The 21,209-nt window shown below is 34.9% G+C and overlaps 1 protein-coding gene across 1 annotated transcript; it reads right to left on the bottom strand.

The window, feature by feature from the left end:
* Nucleotides 1-17,631: 17,631 nt before the first annotated feature.
* Nucleotides 17,632-20,641, bottom strand: LOC135833624 (uncharacterized). Its single transcript, XM_065347395.1, has 6 exons — nucleotides 20,274-20,641; nucleotides 19,793-20,184; nucleotides 19,552-19,620; nucleotides 19,244-19,453; nucleotides 18,817-19,053; nucleotides 17,632-18,362 (listed from the first exon to the last, which is right to left on the bottom strand). Exons 1-6 carry the CDS (start codon nucleotides 20,407-20,409, stop codon nucleotides 17,694-17,696), a joined length of 1,713 nt encoding a protein of 570 aa, XP_065203467.1. The 5' UTR covers nucleotides 20,410-20,641; the 3' UTR covers nucleotides 17,632-17,693.
* Between the last annotated feature and the right edge of the window lie 568 nt (nucleotides 20,642-21,209).

The raw sequence follows: 21,209 nt of genomic DNA, 5'->3' as shown, positions 1-21,209 counted from the left end.
TCAACCGTCGACCAAGAATTTTCTTTGATTGTTTTCCACATTGGCGCGATATTAGCATAAGTCATTGCTGCTTTTTCCAGTAAAGGAGAGACGAAATCATCCAATGAAGCTAAGTAAGTTTCTACCAAATATCGGTTTTGTTCTTTATGAAAATATTCGTGGGCAGAATTCTTGAATAATTGATTAAATATCATTTCTTGTCTATCCTGCGTGTTGTTTGTTATATGGTAACAGATAAATTGAATCAGGAGGGAAAATGATTGGATCTGATCAGTTCAGGATCAAAATTTTGATCTTGATCAGAACCGATCATTGTTCCTTGGGTGGTCAGATCCAATCAGATCTCAATTATTGGATTTGATGGGGTTTGAACAGATCTAAGTCGATCAGAACTTCGATCTCACCAAGTCTGATCAGATTTAGTTGGGTGAAACTGAATTCACCGAATGTCCGGATCTGGTTCAGACTTGATCAGATCTGATCTGATCATTTTTCCCTGGGCCCTGGGCCTGATGAAATACAATCAGACAGGTCAAAACAAGGGTGATTCCAGCAGAAAATTATTGGATGTGATCATTTCCATGGGTCCGTACATTTTTTGACTCCAATTTGACGTGATCAGATCAAAGTTTTGATCAAATTTAATCTGTTCAGACCTGATCAGATCAGATTCAAGAGAGACCTAATTAGATCTGACCAGATTGATCAAGCCAGAGCAGACATGATTAGATCTGAGGATCCTCTAAACCCAATTAGATCTATTTAGACCTGATCAGGCTCAACAGGATCTGACCAGATCATATCATCCGCTCAGATAGGTAAGTCAATGTGAATTTCCTGATCTGATCAGATCAGATCCGTGAATTGGAACTGTTCGAATCCACGTATCACATTATAATAAGACAGATAAGTTGTAAAAGAACTCACAAGACTATAAATATGATCGATGCGTAATTCCTTGAAAAATATATCTTTCCCAAGGTGATTGGATAGAATCCTATTCTGATTCCGTTGCTTTGCGAATTTTTGAGCAAAACCAGTTGATCCGCTATTGAAAACTCCGCTATTGGCGCTTAATACGTTGCCATGTTCTCGATCGATGCGAATTGTGATTACATTAAACCATTGAAAATTCTGAAATAATACTTAGAAATTTAAAACCCACAATTTTTATGCAATTTAAATGTCGGAAAGTAGGTACCTACAAATAATTAACAAGCTGCCTCAATTAGGTAAGCCTATATCCAACTGGAAATAGGTACTTATTAGATCTGATGAGATCTGATCAGATCCGGATATTTCCTGGATCAAATCTAGTCTAAGCAGAATCAGATTTAATTCTCAGATCAACCTTCATATCAGATTTGATCCAAAATGGGAAGACCTAATCAGATCCCAGCATATCTGAATAGATCTGTTCAAGCCTGATTAATCAGAGCAGGTCAGACTGATGATCAGACCCGAAAACCGAAAAGGAAGACCTACTTAGACCAAATCTCATCAGATTTGATCATTCATGCGCTGTATTGTTAAGTAAGGGTACCGAATATCGACCCCTCCCTAAATCCGACCCCCACCCCCTCTAACTCACCTGATAATGCCACAACATTTTTGGAAGGACATTTTTCTTATTCCTTTTTCCCAGAAAAAGCGAATGAGGCCAAAATCACTGCTGTAAAGCCAAATGGTGAGAAATGATAAGCAAAAAACGAAAATCAGAAAGTCAAGATTAAATTTCTAATTTTGGTCGAAGTGAGCTTGTGAAAATAGTTTTTGGCGGATAAATTTTGTGTTAATTTTCATTTAATGCTGCAGACACTTGAATGAATAATTAGTGCTAATTACTTTTTGGATAATTTCAACGGCGAGTTTTTAAATTTCTGGTCAAAGTTAATTTTATGAAGTGCCCTAAATTCGACCTCTCATTGTTTTGGCAATTTCAAGACTTTTGTTTTTTACTACAGACATGCCAAAAGATGAACCAAAATCGTAAAAAATAGGCCGAAGTTTTTGGTAAAATGTTTTAAGGTACTTTTATGTTGATATGTCAAGTAATAAATATGTGTTTTAACGTCTTCAGACTTTGATTTTGGCTTCTTTTACCCATTTGTAAATTTTAACACGTTTTTTGAGGGGGTTGATATTAGGGTCACTTTTTTTTTGGTAAGTGACCAATTTTCATAATTGTTTGATAATGCATCTAAAATGGTGATTAATCTCATTGCCTCAGTGGTGTAGTGGATGCACGCTGGACCGGCAATCCGGAAGGCCTGGGTTTGATTCCCAATCCCAGGCTGGGCACAAATTTTTTGTACGCTAGATGCATTAGAAAACAGGTCAATTACGAATAGGTCGGCAAAGAAAAGAGGCTTCTATTTGAATTGTAAAAACGTTCTTGTCGTCGTGGTTACTTGTCGTTTACAGGGAAATCGCATTTTTGTGCCACCCTAACAGGGTGAGGCGAATGCCTATTGCCACTGCGATTATTCTGGGGAACCGACGTTGTTTTGAGCTTTCACGTAGTAGTTTCCTGTTGCTTTCTACACTATCTACAAAGTAGCTCATACATCACTAGCCGGGTTTTTACAACCCTGAGTTCTGTAATCACTGCTACCTATGGTTGCTCAACCAGTTACAGCTTTTTGATGCTGGCGACAGATTGCGTGCATTTCTGTTGCCTCTGCTGTTCTGGTGCTTAGAGCTTAACGTGTAATAGATGTTAAATGCAGTACAATGTACACATTACATGTTAACATAACGCCTGCGTCTCTAGCAGGATTTGAACCCATGACCTCTTGTTCAGAGAGCTGTGGCTCAACCCACTACACCACCGAGCAGAAAAACGTTCTAAATATTTTATATTCAGGTACATATAAAGTAATAAATATTTGTTTTAACGCCTTCAGATTTTGATTTCGGTGTTTTTTTATACTTATTTTTAACACGTTTTTTTAGGGGGTCCGATATTTGGGTCACTTTTTTTTGGTTGAATTTATGACCTTTTTTGGGAAAAGGAAAATAGAAGATAGTAAGTAAATGAAAATGTTGGGTCTTGGGGCTTTGAGATGTTGAAGTAGACATGTCAAGCTATTGTTTAAGTCATTGCAGACATTTTTCCCGCAATAACATGGTGATTTATTTAGAAAATAAACTAGAGGATCAATATTTTGTACCCTTACCCTTATAGAGTATGCCAAGAAAGTAGTGCCCAGTGCCCGATGGCTTTAATTCAGGAGTTGAAACTGTTTAAAAATTGATTTTTGGTTTTTGGTTTCAGTTCAGTTTTCACCTTTTGATAATATTGGTTTTTGGTTTACAGTTTTTTGGAACTTTTATTTGGTTTTGGGTTTTTGGTTTCAGTTTTCAGGTTTTTTTTTTCTGCCAATTATCGCATTATGCCACCTAATTTTAGGTATGTAGTATTGGCATTATTAATTATTGTATTCATTTCTACTAGTCAATTAATGCATAAAAGTCAAAACATTGCGCATATTTTGATGATTTAAATTTTAAATTTTTTATATTTGGTTTTTGGTTAATTGGTTTTGATCAAATATTTTTTATTTTTGGTTTTGAGTTTTGCACAAAACAGATTTATATTTGGTTTTTCCTTCATTTTTGGTTTTTGGTTTTTTAACAGTTTCAACCCCTGCTTTAATTTCTAAGTGGAAAGAGCTTGATGAATGAAGTGGAGTTGAGTAGGAAAAAATAAGGGCTTTCAAAAGTGACCTTGAAAATTGCAGGCCTGTGTTCTCAGGATGTCCTTGAATTAAAAAACCAGTTTGATCCAAAAATTCAAACTGGTTTTTAATAATTTTTGGTACTTAGTTTTTGATAATTGGTTGCAAATTACTGAACTGGTTTCAAAATCTAATTAGCAAAAATGGCTGAATTTTCCACGCTCTATGACTTCTGTTCCAATCGGTTTTCTCTATATCCAATTTTTAGGTGATTGTTAAAACTGGTTGCTAAATTTGAGCCAATGAACTGATTTCAAAATGTGATTAGACAGATTAGACAAAATTGTGTAATTTTTCACGCCCTCTACATTTTTTGTTTCAATCTTTTTTCTCTATCTCCAATTTTGAGTTGTTTTTGATAGGTAACTGGTTGCAAAATAACCAACTGGTTTCAAAAATTCATATGTTTTGGTCGTCTTAGTGTGTAAAATACATTGCGCCAATAAAAACTGGTTTGAATTTTTTGACGAAACCGGTTTTTCAATTTGTGGACACCTTGAGCACAGACCTGAAATTTTCAAGGTCGCTTTTGAAAGTCCTTTTTTTTCCTACTCATACGCCGCTTCATTTACCTTTTCCAGTTAGAAAATAGAAATTAAGCCACCAGGCACTACTCTCTTGACACATCTGCCTACTGTATGGACAACTTAGTAGGTAATTCGAGATGTCAATCTCCTTTGAGACAGCAAAGTTGTCATTGAAATTGAGTAAAAATTCTACCTCTTTAAGATTCATATATTTCTGATATTTAATTGCATCCAATTTCCGATATTCTTCTTTGAAGTATAACTGGAATAATCATAAATTGCAAACATGAAAAATACACATGCAAAGAAAAATTATGACGAGTAGATCTGATCAGATCAAGAAATTGTCAATAGGTATCTAAGCATACCTATTTGATTCGATATGGCACTCATCGCTTATATATAGGTATCAGAACAGGTAAAATCATATTATCTACTCAGGAGATTATGATCTGATGTGATCAGATCTAGTACCTAGCTCAGGGTGAAAAGATTAGACCTGAATCTGATCTCATTACGAGTAGTTCTGATCGGGAGCAGATCGAATTAAATCCGGAGAATGTTCGAATCTGATAAGATTTGATTTAACAAGTCTGAACAAATCCAATCCGATCAATACCTACTTTGATTTGATCAGATCTGATTATATTCAGGAAATATCCAGATTTGAACTGATCTGTCCTAATCAGATCCAAACGTTTTCTGCTGGGTGATCTGATTCGAATAAGTAAGTATATTACATCAGATCCGGATATTCCATGCCTCTAATTTTATCTGATAAGATTTGATTTAACAAGTCTGAACAAATCCAATCCGATCAATACCTACTTTGATTTGATCAGATCTGATTATATTCAGGAAATATCCAGATTTGAACTGATCTGTCCTAATCAGATCCAAACGTTTTCTGCTGGGTGATCTGATTCGAATAAGTAAGTATATTACATCAGATCCGGATATTCCATGCCTCTAATTTTATCTCACTTTTGACCAGAATAAATCAGCTCAGAAGTGAAAACTTGGTCCCCTGAACTGATGCGGCTATCCTGAGTGTAGGTATGATTTGATGGGTACATATTTTGAGATCAGCGTTTAAAATCAGAGCTGCTGTTCAGGTCTAATGGAATGGGTTTGAACAGATGCGAATTGAGAACATTGGATTTAAAGAATAATCGCATCTGATCAAGATCAGCCAGATCTGATGACTTTCTCCTGAGTAGGTACATTAGGGTGACAATGAAATGAAAATTTTGGATTTTCGAATACAGCACACCTAAAAAATGTGCTATTAGGTATCAAAAAATGATCCCCAAAGTTTCATCCCTCTAAGTTGATTTTAACCCGTGCCTCAAGGGCCCCAAAGTTTGGAACGTGACGCCCGAGCGCAACCTTCCGAGTCTCACGGCAACGCGTGGTGGAGAAATCGTTGAGTACGCGCTACCTATACGAAGTGCAGAAGAGTAACAGTATACTGTGTTTTTTGATCTAATTTTTTTTCTCAATCACAAGTTGACTTGAAAACAATTTATAAATTATATTTTCTATGAAAAAACACAATTTTTTCGTTTCATTCCGCTATGGAAAAGAACTGAGCGTTCAACGCAATTTTGTTTTCGTTTTTGTACATTTCTCTGTACTCTTCACCACCGGCAAAAATTTCAAAAGGTTAAAAGGATATATGTACATAAATTTCACTTATTATACTTATTCAATATTTTTTCACTCACTATCCATGTCCAATGACCATAATTTACCTCATATTCTTGCTGAAAATTACTTCCATTGAATGAACATGACTTTATTAATGAAAATCAGATTTTCATAAGGTAATTGATGGACATTGAACATGATAGCGAGTGAAAAAATATTAAATTAGTATAATAAGTGAATTTTATATCCTTGTAACGTTTTGAATTTTATGCAAGTGTTGAAGAAGTGCAGAGAAACTTACAGAAATGTGAACTGAAGTGTGTTGAAAGCTCAATTTTTTTCCATAGCGGAATAAAATGAAAAAATGGTGCCTTCTCATAGAAAATATAATTTATAAATTGTTTTCAAGCCAACCTGCGACTGAGAAAAAAAAACAATCAAAAAATACAGTATATCCTTACTTCATTGCACTTTGTGCATGTAGCGCGCATTCAACAATTTCTCCACCACGCGTCGCGGTGGAACTCGTAAGGTCGCGCTCGGACCTTAGGTTCCAAACTTTGGGGCCCTTGAGGCACGGGTTAAAATCAACTTAGAGAGATGAAACTTTGGGGATCATTTTTTGACACCTCATAGCACATTTTTCAGGTGTGCTGTAAAAAAAATAATGGAAAAAAATTTTCCCCGTGTATTTCATTGTCACCCTAAGGTACATATGATTTGATGTGTTCAGAATTTAGATCAGCGCCTATCAAATCAAATCTGCTCTGATACAGTCAATTTTTTTACTTGATAAGATCCACCCTCAAAATAAAATCAAGGTACCTACTATTATTGTGAAATCAGATACCTACGAGTAACTATATAGGTAATTTACACTTACCTCAAAACCAACAAGATAAAGGTCAATTGAAATCCCATCCACGTTCGTACTACGCAAATACACCACCGACGGATTAACTGGGTTTTCACAATCGTATTCGATCAATTCGTAATCTTTAGGATCGTAATCGACATCGTCAGGTTTCTTTTTATCTTCCTCAGATTTGGGTTTTTTCTTCTGATCTCCCAAGTTTATATTTCCATAGGATTTTGTAATGAATAGCGAATTTTTCGTTAACGAGTTTTCTTCGTTTATTTGTCTATCTGCGTCTGTTTCCGCTGGGCAGGCGAATAAATATTTACCGAAATCTGGATCTTTTCGATTAAGATATGGGAGTACATTTGCTATAATGCAGTAATAACTCGGTTCTTGAGTGGCTAGTACCAAAGAGGGGTTCCCTGTTTTGTCTGAAACACAAATTGAAAATATTCAGGGTATCTCTTCCGAACTCAAAGTGAGGTCTTTCAATCAGTTTTCAATTTTAACTTTTGTAATGAGCAAGCTAAATTTCTTGTCGGAGATGAAAAATATTAAATACAGGCCTATTGCTCAGAATTCTGTACGTTTTTTGCAATTTTTTCTCTACCTACGAGTAGATTGAAAATTTTAAGTAGCGTGTACAGGGCTGAAAAAATTCAAGTTCAGCGGATGATTTTAGAAATGAGAGTACCTACAAAATACGCCTTAAATTTTTTGAAAGGTCTTTTTCTCAATTGTAAAAGTTGTGGAAATATTGAAAAAAGCTGGAAAAAATTGTCTTCTCGTAGGTGGGTCATTTCACGTCAATTCGACCAGGAAGTGGTAAGGGGGGGGTCAGCGATTTTTTTGAAATTTTTCCTATGGAAAGACCTTCCGAAGGGATGACCAATAATTTTAGCAGTGGATTACTCGATAACTGCGATATACCTACTAAAATGGAACCCCAACCCATGTTGTAATCTGTGAATCATGTTAATCATGGTGATAATCTTGTTGAAATTGTGTTAATTTGTTCATGAGCTTCTTCATCGGAGACAATTACGGATACATTTGTATGTGACCGTCCGCGATAAAACCGACAATCCGTCGCAAAAAATCGAAAACGTTTTTTCGCCTATTTTTGGGCCTCAAATGGTTTACAGAACAAAAATTTGCAAAAAAAATTTTCGATTTTTTTGCGACGGATGGTCGGTTTTATTGCGGACGGTCACATATACCACATATGAGCTAAGACCCACAAGCTACCCCACTTCGAATCCTAAACCCAAACCCCAATTAGCACTCCCTCAGAAAGGTGTAGTTTCCATTGGCACTGCGACGCAAAGTGGCTGACATCTAGAGTCCGTGCAACGTATATATGCGGGAGATGCGCGCATCCAACGTAAGCGGGAACCAACGAGAGGGCCTCGAGTCAGCAGCCGAGTGCCAACATGGGCTTCTCGTTGGTTCCCGCTTATGTTGGATGCGCGCGTCACCCGCATATATAAATTGCATGGACTCTAGCGGCGAACGCTCGAAATGCTGAAAACGGGTCCAGTTGTACAGAGAGCATAGGAAGAAATCGCGTTTTTTAATTTTTACGCAAAAACAGTAGGGTTTTTTACCAATTGTATAGGGCATTATTTAAAGGGAATTAAATTTCCGATTTTTTGGTATAAAAAAAAATGAACTTCGGCCATTTCCAACGTGACAAATTCAGTTTTTGTGTAGCAATTTTCACCCGTTTTCAGCATTTCACAAAAAAATACATCGGTAAATCCAATTTTTTTAATGTTCTCAGTAATCAGCATTTTCTCCCCTTCACATTAATATAATCACCAGATTTTTAGATTCAATACTCACGGAGAAATTCAATTAAAAAGTTGTGAAATGCTGAAAGCGGGTGAAAGAAATTATCAAAATTCAATTTTTTTTACACCAAAAAATCGGAAATTAAATTCTCTGAAAATAATGTTTTATACATAATAGCAAAAAACCCTACCGTTTTTGCGTAAAAATTAAAAAACGTGATTTTTCCCTATGCTCCCTGTACAACTGGACCCGTTTTCAACTTTACGTTTTGGCGCGTAGCAGCGCGCTCTATGTATCCGTCGCACAGCCAATAGCACCTTTCTGAGGAAGTGCTAACTGACCAAACTTCTTTTTGGAGGTAAGGGTGAGACATCGTGTTCGTTGATGTTTCCACCTAACATTTTCCTAAATTGGCGTTGGCTTGTGGAAACGTCTACTACAACTCCTAGGGAAAGCCAAGGTTCAGAAAGCGTTCTGTGACTTTATTCTCCAGATTTCAATTAGGGGTTTCGAAAGACTTTTTAGTGATATCATGAAAATCAGTGTTGCCAATTTTTTGCGTACAAAAAATTAGCTTGAAAAGTTTCAAAACGTAGTTTTCATATCGTTCCAATTCTCAAAAATTCTGAAAAAAATATAGTAAGGGCAACTTCTTATGCTAAACAAGTAAACAACAATACATAATAAGAAATGAGGATGCCATTATTTCGTAAAGTCGGTTTAAAAACTGAAAGTTTGTGAAAAAATGTGTTTTTTTAAATTCAAAGCATGAAAAAAAGTTTTGTCTGGTGATTGGTGAAGTTGACCCATTTGATCACTATTTTTACGTATCCGTTGAAAAAGTTGGAAAAACCTTTCACTCGATGAAATAAACTCATCACAAAAAAAATTGAAATTCAAAAGAATTCAAAAATAAATTTGAACATTTTTTATGTTTGAGCTAGATGAAGCCGAAGCCTTGAAAAGCTCCTGAATAGGAAAAGCCCCAGGCAGAGATAAGTTACCAACAGACTTATTCAAGAACGCCAAAATGACTGTTAATAAGAAACTGCTACCTTATTCTACAATAAAATACTATTAGGTGCTACCATACCAGAAGACTTCCATACTGCAATTGTAATACCCATTTTCAAAAAAGAAGACCGAAATGACCCAGGAAACTACCCTGGAATTAGCCTACTAAATGCTGCTTACAATATACTTGCAAAGATGCTAGCGAGAAGAATTGAGAGCCATGTGAAGCCAATAATATTGGAATGCCAAAATGGATTTTGAAAGAGAAGATTGTGCATAGATGGGGTATATGCAACAAAGCTGCTGATGGAGAAGAGACAAGAATATAACCTAGAAACCCACATGTACTTTGTTGATCTGGAGAAGGCGTACGATTGAGATCAAAGGAAGAAGTTGTTTGAAATCCCGAGGAAAATTGAACTGAATGAACAAATAGTACGCTCAATTGAAGAAATATACATACATACACAGATAATGTAATAAGAGTAAGATCTGGAAACAATATGTCGGAAGCAAAGAAGATAGGAAGAGGAGTAAGCCAGGGATGCCCAATTGCCCAATGTCATGTAGTCTGTTCAACATCTACTTTGATGACATGATTAAAGAATGGCCAAAAACCAAGACAAAAGGGCTAGACATCAATGACACCCCCATGTCAGTACCCTGCTGTTTGCTGATGATTAGGTGGTCTTTGCTGACAATGAAGATGACTTGCAGAGAGCAATGCACAACCTTCAGAAAGTATAGCTGATAGATATGGAATGAGAATCTTGTCGTAAAAAAAAAAAATGTGATGGCCTTTGAGAGGAAGGAGCCAATACGCAGTAAAATTGTTGTAAATGGACTGCCAGTGGAACAAGTTAAAAGCATTAAATATCCCTGATGTGAGCTATCATATGAAGAAGTTGACTCACAACTTAAGATCAATAAATTCCCGAGGGTGAGTGGAGCAATAAACTGAGCTTTCCTCCAAGAAAAGTTAGAGCCAAAACTCGAATAAGAATCTACAATATGCTGGCAAGACCAATGCTGCTGTATGGAAGTGAAACATGGATGATGAGAAAGGATATAAAAAGCAGAGTTAACTGCAACGAAAATGAGATTCATTGTTAGCCACTGCAGGATATATGAGACGAGATAGGAAAAGGAATGAAGACATCCTGAAAGAGCTAGGAGCAGAGCCAATCATTAGACGAGTGAAAGATTACAGAAAGAAATGGCAAAAATATGTTGATAGAATGCCTGATGAACGGTCCTTCAAAAAGTCAAAGAATACACTCCAACTGGCAGGACGAGCAGAGGAAGACCAAAGAAAAAACTTGATGATGCATCAGCGAGCAATTCTTCTACAGTTTCCCAGATGGGCTGAACAGCTCACCGGATCAAAGTTCAGTGATGATAATGATGGAATTTAAAATTGAATTTTTTCGAATTTTGATTTTGTATGATGAGTTTACATATTTCATCGAGTGAAGGGGTTTTTTCTAACTTTTTCAACGGATAGGTAAAAATAGGGATGAAATGGGTCAACTTCACCAGTCCAAACATTTTTTAATGTTTTAATTTTTAATCAAAAAATCACATTTTTTTCCACAAACTTTCAACTTTTTTAAATCGACTTTACGAAAAAATGGCATCCTCTGTTTTTAATATGTTGTTCAGCATAAAAAGTTGCCCTTACTATATTTTTTTTCAGAATTTTTGAGAATTGGAACGATATGAAAACTATGTTTTGAAACTTTTCGAGCTAATTTTTTGTACAAAAAAAAGTGGCAACACTGATTTCTATGATATCACCAAAAAGTCTTTCAAACCCCTTAACCATTGGAAAAAGTTCCATTTTGGTAGGTATATATCGCGGTTATCGAGTAATCCACTGCTGAAATGGATGATATTATCAAGTTCACTAAAAACGTTGACACTCCCTAGCAGCATTTAAAAAAGGTCTAGAGGGCTGCGATTTGCGCCATTGTTCATCCCTTCGGAAGGTCTTTCCACAGGAAAAATTTCGAAAAAATCGCCAACACCTCCCCTTACCATTTCTTGGTCGAATTGACGTGGAATGACCTTCGCAGGTGTAAATGAAGAGTGATATTCCAAAACTCGCTTTGTCCATTTTCATCGAAGTGCGTTTTTCAGCGGGACCTGGTAGATGAAGTAGTAACTCACATTCCTACATCATCAACCTACCAAAATGAGGTGTTAAACTCACCTAAATAGCCAATTCACTAAAAATGTTTTAAAAAATAATCTTCCAAAACCCGCTTTATCCATTTTTATTGAAATTTTTTTCAGCAGTATTTAGTGGATGAAGTGTATACCTACACTCCTACATCATAAATCCACCCAAATAAAGTGCTAAACTCGCCTAAAAAGCCATTTTACCAGTTTAAAGGGAAACTGTTTTTCCTCTTTCCTGAAAAGTTGTGAAAATGGACAAAGCGAGTTTTGGAATATCACTCTTCAAATGAATAATTTCAAAGTTATATTCTGACTGATCTTTACAACATTATTAGGTATGAAATATGTATGCATCTGATTTAATGAAGGTATAGACACTTTTTGATGGTAGGTATATGATTTTACCTGCAGATTGTGATTGAGTTCCAAGAAAAGGATTGAAAATTCTCGATATAAATCCTACTCCACATTCCACATTCTGGTGAGCAATGAACAAAAACAACAGAGTAATAAAAGCTGAAAATTTCATTTTAAAACTTCGTTTTCATCGAACAAAAAGAAAGTTGGTTTTGGTTTGTAAGGTGCGTTGGATCTGGAAGATTACGCCGTTTAAAGTGTAGCAATCGCAATGAAATTATTCGCAAAAATTTTTAAAGTTTTTTTCTGCGAATGAAAAAGTTGATTTACTCAGATGTTTTTCTGCTGAAAAATCTTACTCATACTTTTCAAGGACGAGTGCATGTAGTAGGCGCGCAAATTTTTTGTATGAGTTAGATTCATATGTACTTATACCTACGTAGGTACGTGTAATGTTGTATTGTAGGTACTAGGTGTACGAGTAAATAGTTCTGTGACGGCAGTTTTTTCAATGTTTAAGAACGTGCGCATTGAAATCAAATTTTTCGTCATCGCGTATTCAGGTCTGAAAAACTGAATGTTTCGGAAACCCATCGTTTGAAATGTAAGTACTTATTCTCAATAATTTTGAATTGTAGTTGCAAGTACAAAAATTATTCTGGAGAGAGTCGCTTTGTGATGAGGATTTTCTATGAAGGTGATTAATGTGGTATGAAAATTTAATTTAGAAAAAAATTCCAACACAATTTTTTCTCCAAAATTGCCCAAATCTATAAAAATTATTCCATGTAAAATTTTTTTCATTGTGTCCTGCTGTTTCATAAATCTAAAAAAATGTTTAAGATTCAAAACTTTATTGAAGTTTTTTCTTTCTTTTTTTTATTTTATTTTATCTTTTAAAATTACAACGGTCGCTATTAGCCACAATTAATTATTTTAACAATATTTACAATATTTTGCGCATGAGGGGCTCAGTGGTCCCTTATGCATGACTTTTCAATTTAGGATGTGTTTGCGTTTCAGTCTCCTGACTGCGTCGTCATCCATGAGTTTGATTGCTTCTACTATTTGAGTGCTCTTCCAATCTCTCCAGGTGTCTTGTTTTCAATTTGGCAACTACATCCTTTATATAAGGAAGTTTTTTCTGAGCTGATTTCATAGACTTAAAACTCGCGTAACTTTTCAACGTGTAATCGAGATCGTGGACGATCAAAGATATCAATCCTGTTTTTCGATTTCGCTCAATTTTTTTTACAATGTATACGCACCCAATAAGTAAGAAACCCGCAATCAGTTTGGTCCCAGCCACCTAAGGGGATGGATGCAGGGGGAGGGGCTTTATTAATTTTCACATTATCTCGAGATACTCAACTCTTCGATCAAAATTGATTTCACAATTCAAAAGGACATTCCATTTTGAACTTTATACCAAAGTATTTTTGAAATTTTCAAAACCTGAAAGTTCAACTCGCAAATTGAAAGTTCAAATTTCAAAACGGAACTGTCACTGGGAGCTACAATTCAAAATTCTGAAAAATGTTCATAGATGTATCTGTAATAGTGGGATTGGGAAGAGCAGGGATAGAATGATGATGGGGGTCATAAGAATTACCATAGAGAGAATGACAGGAAAATATCTCCTAAGGGGTGAGAATTAACCTATGCCTAGTTACATATTGCTATGCAACTTATTATTCACAATCCACTATTCATTCTATTTATCAAACATGTAATTCGTAAATAAATTACGAGACAACAACTTAAACCATTTATTGACGATAAAATACTTAATCAATAAAATAACCTAAATAGTTGTGCCTATTAATAAAATATTAATTATCGTAAGGATAATTAATATAGTAATCATAAAATGGTGAATAGACCTAAATTACGTTAAGTATATTAAGCTTGCACCTCAGGAACAAGTCCTGGTCTAACATTTATTATATGAGCAGAATTAGAGTAAGCTATTCCTTATGATCTAATTCATTCATAGCTCAATGTAGGTGGGTGCAAATGCTCCGCTACATTGAAACGCTTCTATCATTTAATCACAATATGAGGAGCTGAGAATCAAAACTCACATTTGCCACCATAAACGATTTTGAGAAAAATGCAAAAAACTGAGTTAGTAGTGTTGCCAGTTGAAAAAACTTATAATACCAAAATGAATCATTAGATAGCGCTACTAGCACACGATTCCGTGTATTGGCTGATTTTCACCTAGCTCCCTTCTGCTTTAATATCCAGACAAAGAATGGCAAATGTGAGTTTTGACCCCAAGATTTGCGATCAAATTTTTTTTCACTGTTTTAACTTTTAATTACGACGATAGGGAAAAGTTTGATAACAAGCTGAATTTTGGTATACGGGGGTTTTTTGATACACTGAACACGAATTTGGGGTGTTCAGGTGAATCCGGTGTACGCTTCCCCCTTTTTTGTGGACCTTAAGCCCCCAAATTTGTTTTTACGCGTTTAAGTCTGAAAATATGCAATTTTATGCAAAATTTATGTTTTTTGGGTCGCAGAATACGAATTTGACAATATTTTTTTGTAGGGGTGGGGGATGAGGGGGCGAGGGGGATGAGAAATTCAAAATTTGACTATAATGATGTGTGATATGTCGAAATGTATGTTTTTGAGGGTGTAAATCACGAATTTGACAATATTTTTTTCGTAGGGGTCAATGGTGGGGGCTGAGGGGTGAAAATGGTTAAAAATTCAAAATTTGACTATAATGATGTGTGATATGTCGAAATGTATGTTTTTGAAGGTGTAGATCACGAATTTGACAATATTTGAATTTTTCACCCCCTTCATCCCCCACCATTAACCCTTACGAAAAAAATATTGTCAAATTCGTGATTTACAACCACGAAAACATACATTTCGACAATTAAACACATCATTATAGTCAAATTTTGAATTTTTAACCATTTTCACCCCTCAGCCCTCACCATTGACCCCTACGAAAAAAATATTGTCAAATTCGTGATCTACACCCTCAAAAACATACATTTCGACATATCACACATCATTATAGTCAAATTTTGAATTTCTCGCCCCCCTCACCCCCTCATCCTCCACCCCTACAAAAAAAATATTGTCAAATTCGTATTCTGCGACCCAAAAAACATAAATTTTGCATAAAATTGCATATTTTCGGACTTAAACGCATAAAAACAAATTTGGGGGCTTAAGTTCCACAAAAAAGGGGGAAGCGTACACCGGATTCACCTGGACACCCCAAATGCGTGTTCAGCGTATCAAAAAACCCCTGTGTACCAAAATTCAGCTTGTTATCAAACTTTTCCCTATGGAATTTTGCAAACAAAACTAAGTTTTGATTCTAACCCTTGGTTTTGAAAGTGAATTTCACACCAAAATGACTTTGATCCAAAAAAACTGAATATGTCACATTATAGAGTGTAAAACGGTATATCCAAATCTGCCATCAAACAGTATTTTTTTTTTTTGGCAAATGTGAGTTTTGATTCTCAGCTCCTCATATAATTATGAGGAAATTATGATTATTTGGAGTGTGTTTCAACACTTACCCAACTGTTCACGTTAATCATCTAGTTGCTAACATTGCATACATAAGACATCCAATTGCTTGGTGACAAGGTAAATTTGAATTTTCATCGTTTTTATTCATTTCATTTAAATCAACACCAACATCTAGAGGAATCGAAACAGATCGGCAATCGTTCATATTAAATTTTTTTAAGACTTTCTCTAAATACGATTTTTGAGAGAGAACAATTTCATTTTCATGTTTTTCAACGTGTATGCCGAGATAATATTTTACCTCTCCCATATCGGACATTTCAAACTTGCTTTTGAAAATATTTTTAATTTTATTCAAAATTTCTAGATTTTTGCAAGCAATTATAATATCATCAACGTAGGTATAATAATAAATAAATACAATTTTCTGGATTTTCATCGATTCTCACGTAAAGGCAATATTCATTTTCAAAATTAACAAAACCAAGTGATTTAAGAAAAATATCGAATTTTTGATACCAACATCTTGGTGCTTGCTTTAAACCATAAAGACTTTTATTTAATTTACATACCATATCATAGTTTTGTGTAAACCCTTCAGAGATTTCCATAAATATTTCTTACAACAGATCTCCGTTTAAAAAGGCAGTTTTGACATCAAGTTGATGTATATGAAAACCAAATTGCACAGATATCGCTAATAAAATTCTAAATGAGGATAATCGTGCTACCGGAGAAAATATTTCGTCATAATCAATTCCAAATTTTTGATTTGACCTCCTCCATTTCGAGAACAGTAGAATTTGCTTCCAACGCTCCTACAATTACTGAATAACTGGTAGGCAAGGTGCCGAGTAGAAAACATGGCCAATAACTGTCATCCCAATCGATTCCGGCATTTTTACAATCTCGTACAAGGTTTTCAAAAACAAGAATGTGATTATATTTAAATCCGAATTATCGGGCATTTTTAAATTAGTTAATTTCCGAATGAGCATCATTTTAGAAACAGCGGTTTTACGTTCATACCTTTTAAGAAGAACATTCCACATATCTCGCGCATTTTTCTTGATCTTTGAGCGATTGAAGATTTTCGTCATTAACGTGATTCGCGATTTGCAACTTCGTTAAAATGTTACCTTTCTGGTAAAATACGGCGGTAAAATACGGTATTTATGGTATTTTACTAATTTGGATATGAAGAGTTATTTGTAGTTTGACTTAAACGTTCTGAACTTCTGACCTGCTTCTGAAGTAAATTTTCATCTGTTTTAGGTGTTATTAGAGATTATAGGAAATTTTCCAAGGACATTTTTTGGAAATTTATGGGGAAAATTTTGAAGGAAAGATGGGAAAAAAGTGTTCAATTTGGCTGTTTGGTAAATTATGGTAAAATACAGTAATAAACTTTTGGTAAAATACCGTAAAATACGGTCGTAATTTACCAACATAAATTACCTTACAGCCCTGATCCTCACCTTCAAACTTTATTGCAACTACCCTAGAACATTAGTCACCACCACAGGCGGTTAGGGCATGTCTGCTCATCACATATCTTTTGATGCTTTTTCGAAATATTCATTTTTCGAGATGACATATTTTAAAGGAAAGGGAAGCACCCCCCTTCTCCAAATTTGAGCAAAACTTTCAAAGAAAAATCTGGGGCATGTGATATATCAAATTGTACATTTTTGGTGACGCTGAATACGAATATGACGTCAGATTTTTGATTGGACGTCATCCACGGCCCCCAGCACCTCCTCAAATGGGGTAAAAGTTTGAAAAAGGGGTTTGTTCGTACGACACATTAAATACTATGTTTTTGGTTTCGGGAACCTATTTGAGCCTGTCATCGTGAGATTAGCGGATGCAGGGAATATGAATTCGTATAACCTTATCGTATGATCCTCAATTCCTTAAACTGACTTGTAGAAGTTGAAATGAACAATTGACTAAAAAAAAAACACACCTAGGTACCTGCCATCTAATTATTTATTGAAAAATGTACACTTATTCAAAAAAAAACAGACTTGGTCAGTTTTTAAACATTGGATTTGGCTTATTTCGGTTTTTCCACTTCAATATCGCCATTTTTATTACCCGAAAAATTCGGTAAGTACGTATATAACATCGGCGAAACACTATTCCAAAATGTCGAAACTACACCAGTGAAACTTATTTCATCGTTTTTATCCTTATTTTTACTTCTAAGTTCACTGTCGAGTGAAATTTTCTCATTCCTATACTCGGGGTTATCGGCCCGTATTGTACGATCAATTGATTTTGATGCCTGATCTTCAGTAAATTTCTCCACGTTCAAGGTGAGTTTTTCATTCTCCCAGTGAAGTAATCTTTTCAAATCCAAATCGTGTTCCAATTTCACACTATTGCTAATTTGTAATTTTCGTAAAATATCCTCAGTGAGTTTGCAGCAAGAAGTACGCCCCATTGCAAAATTACTTTGTTTGACATGTCCCCAACCGAGTTCTTCACATTGACTAGTTTCACACAAGACATTCGGTACGTACTCGTATGGGTTATTGACAGTGACGATCAATATGTTGTAAAACTGCTTGGCTTTTTTGGTGTACATTACGATTTTCCAGAATGCTAAAGGCACTCTTACGTTTTTGTTTGCTTCGAGGTAAATTTCTCTTTGGCATGTTTGACCACAGAACATGGTATAGGTTCCGTAAGTTCCTGTTATAACGTATATTCCGTAGACTGCCTGTAAAAATTAAAACCAAAATTAAGTATTTTCAATACTGGACAAGTGTTTGGAATGCAGTGTTGCCAATTATTTTGTCATTATTTCCAATTTCAAAAAATAATCGAAAAAATGTTGATTTTAAAAAAAATTGGCACCACTGCATTTCAAAAAATATTTTCCCAACATCAGAAATGATAATCTCTCCATGTTTCTTTGGCTCAATTAATACAAAACATTTGAGAAGAAAAAATTTTCCAAACTCGAATTCACACAAAAATATAATCCATTTGCAAATTTTCTATCAGCCAGTGGAACCCTACAAAAGGTTGTCCGAGGTCAACCCAGAATTCCAAGCACATGTCTTTTAAAACTGAGCCATTTTTCTCAAAACAGATTGGGTAGATGCTGGAGCGAAAAAACCATGATTTTTTTTTCAAAAATTCCCCTTCTTTGAGGGCCTACTTGCTCTTACTTGGACTAAATGCTGTACGTATTGTTCCACTTTAAACCAGGCATTTGTTTTGATAACATGCCACATTGGCGCAATATTTCCGTAAGTTCTGGATGCTTGTCTCAGCAAGGGATTCACAAAACTGTTGACTGGAGCTAAATGAACTTTTACCAACTTTCTATCTTCCGCTGGATCCAAATATGTATTCAATATAGGCGTTGGATTGAATAATGATTCTAAAACTACTCGTTGATTGTCCTGAAAAAACATCCCAAAAAAATGTTGCAGGTTGTTGTAATGATTTTTGAATTTGATCTGTGATTTCTTTCAAAAAGTATCCATAACTTGGATCACACTTTTTTTCTTGGGTTTCAAAAAATTCGTGCAACTGTTCAAATTTGATAAAATTCACTGTTTTAAAATATTTTGAAAAATCGTATCTACTCACGACAGTGTAAGTGAACGTGATTTCGTAATTTTTATCCTTATAAAAGTATTTCTCCCATAAACTGTCTTCTATATTCTTGTCATCCGCAGAAGAGTCAGTTTTTGGCGGGCTAATATTCATTCTATCATTGTACATTTCACTGGCTACACTCAACACATTGCCTCCGTTTCGGTCAAATCGAATGATTAATAAATTGAACCATGCGAAGTCCTGAAAGTAGGTACCTACTTAAATATTTTTCAATTTTCACTTGAATAGTGAAATTATTAGGACACAAGAAAATATCCATTAAAAAGCTAGAAACGAACCTGGCTCAATTTTAAAAACTTTTTTCCGTACTCCTCGACTTTCAAATCTTTTTGATCTTTCACATATACCTGAAAAAAAAATACAAAAGCTTGAAATTTTTTCATCTAGGTGTAAAAATTAATTTTCAATTTAAAAAAAAAGTTGGTCTTTTTTAAAATTATGTTTGAGCCAATAAAATTATAAAGTTTTTCAATTCAACCGAATGAAAAAAATATTTTCAAAAAATGAAAGAAAACTTACCTTGAACCCAACAAGATGATATTCAATCTCCAACCCATTTTCAATCACAGAAGAGACATATTTTATAGAAGGAATAATCGGATTCTCGCAGAAATATTCTATAAACTGAGAATCTTTTTTATCAAATTCACTCATATCTTGAGCTAGAGCTTGAGCTTTCTTCTTATCTTTTATATTATTTATTGGATTTTCGTAAGATTTCTTAATGAATAAACTTCTCTCTGTTGGGGAATCTCGATAATCTATTGCTCTTTCTGCTTCTGTTTCTGCTGGGCAAGCGAATAAAAACTTGTTGAAATTCGAGCCCATTCGATTAGTAACAACGGGGACATTCGCTATGAAACAATTCATAGATTTATCAACAGCTAGCACTAGAGAAGGGAATTCTGCGTCTGAAAAATAGAATAACATAATCATTTTTAAAAAAATACAGTCACGAAAAAATATACGATTCAAAAATACATATGATTCATGTCTTTACTTGATGCTGTTGAAAAGAAAGAGGAAATCGTCTCTGTAAATGACTGACCGAATATTTTTTCCCATAAACATTCTACTTGCGAATTGCTGCTAATCCATAGCAATGTACCAATGAAGAACAGATATTCGTATTTCATCTCTATAAATTGCCAAGTGCTGAATATTCGTCTAGACTGTTTCAACAGACTCCCGCAATGTCTATATATCCGCCACAAATTCTAGCTACGAGTGCCTATAGGCACCTTACCTTTTCTTTCTCATCAGAAGTAATACTTACCTGTTCGGTTTTTTATGGGGAAAAAATTCGTAGGTAGGTATAATGAGAAACAGACGTTTTAAACATCTGAAAAATTATTCAGCGTAGTAACATTTTGCGAAGATTTATGCATCGAGCCTTCATTTTGACTAAACTGTATTGTCAATGCCATAAATCATTATTAATTGAAGCAACACTTGTAAAAGCAATTATTGGATGAACCTGAACATGTTTCAAAATTTTAACATGCACACGAGTACCGGGTGATTGTGAATGATGACATGCCAACACCTAAATTGAAATTTACAGTGTAGAATTTTTTTGTGCGCAGGAAAATTGAAGCATTTAAGAACAATACAAGTATTTTCAGTAATTGACGTACCTATAGGTACATTTAATTAATTCAATCGAGGAAATTACTTTTAAAAAGTGATTTAAAATTTAAACTTTGGAATTATTAAGCTTAAGTAGGACTGGCGACCAAACTTGACAAAAATAATTGTATGCAGTGTAGGTAAATGAATTGAACTAAAACAAACAAAAAATGAATTACCTACTCATTATAAATCACCTGGCTCGCTACACAATATTGCACTCCCTACCTTGGATGAAGCACCTAATTTAAAAAGCAACACCACTGGTGAAAAAATTGCAAAAATTTTATGATATCTGTGTCAAAAT

This window comes from Planococcus citri, chromosome 2 (assembly GCF_950023065.1).
Source record: "Planococcus citri chromosome 2, ihPlaCitr1.1, whole genome shotgun sequence".
Lineage (NCBI taxonomy): Eukaryota > Metazoa > Arthropoda > Insecta > Hemiptera > Pseudococcidae > Planococcus > Planococcus citri.
The sequence above is the reverse complement of the archived record's forward strand: the minus strand, read 5'-3'. Positions and strand labels throughout refer to the sequence as shown.

Excerpts from the sequence above, each read along its gene's own strand:
- LOC135833624 (XM_065347395.1), bottom strand. The coding sequence starts at position 20,409 with ATGAAATACGAATATCTGTTCTTCATTGGTACATTGCTATGGATTAGC. Across the intron at positions 20,185-20,273 it reads TTTCTTTTCAACAGCATCAA|ACGCAGAATTCCCTTCTCTA; the intron begins GTAAAGACATGA and ends TCTATTTTTCAG. Across the intron at positions 19,621-19,792 it reads ATCATCTTGTTGGGTTCAAG|GTATATGTGAAAGATCAAAA; the intron begins GTAAGTTTTCTT and ends TTTTTTTTTCAG.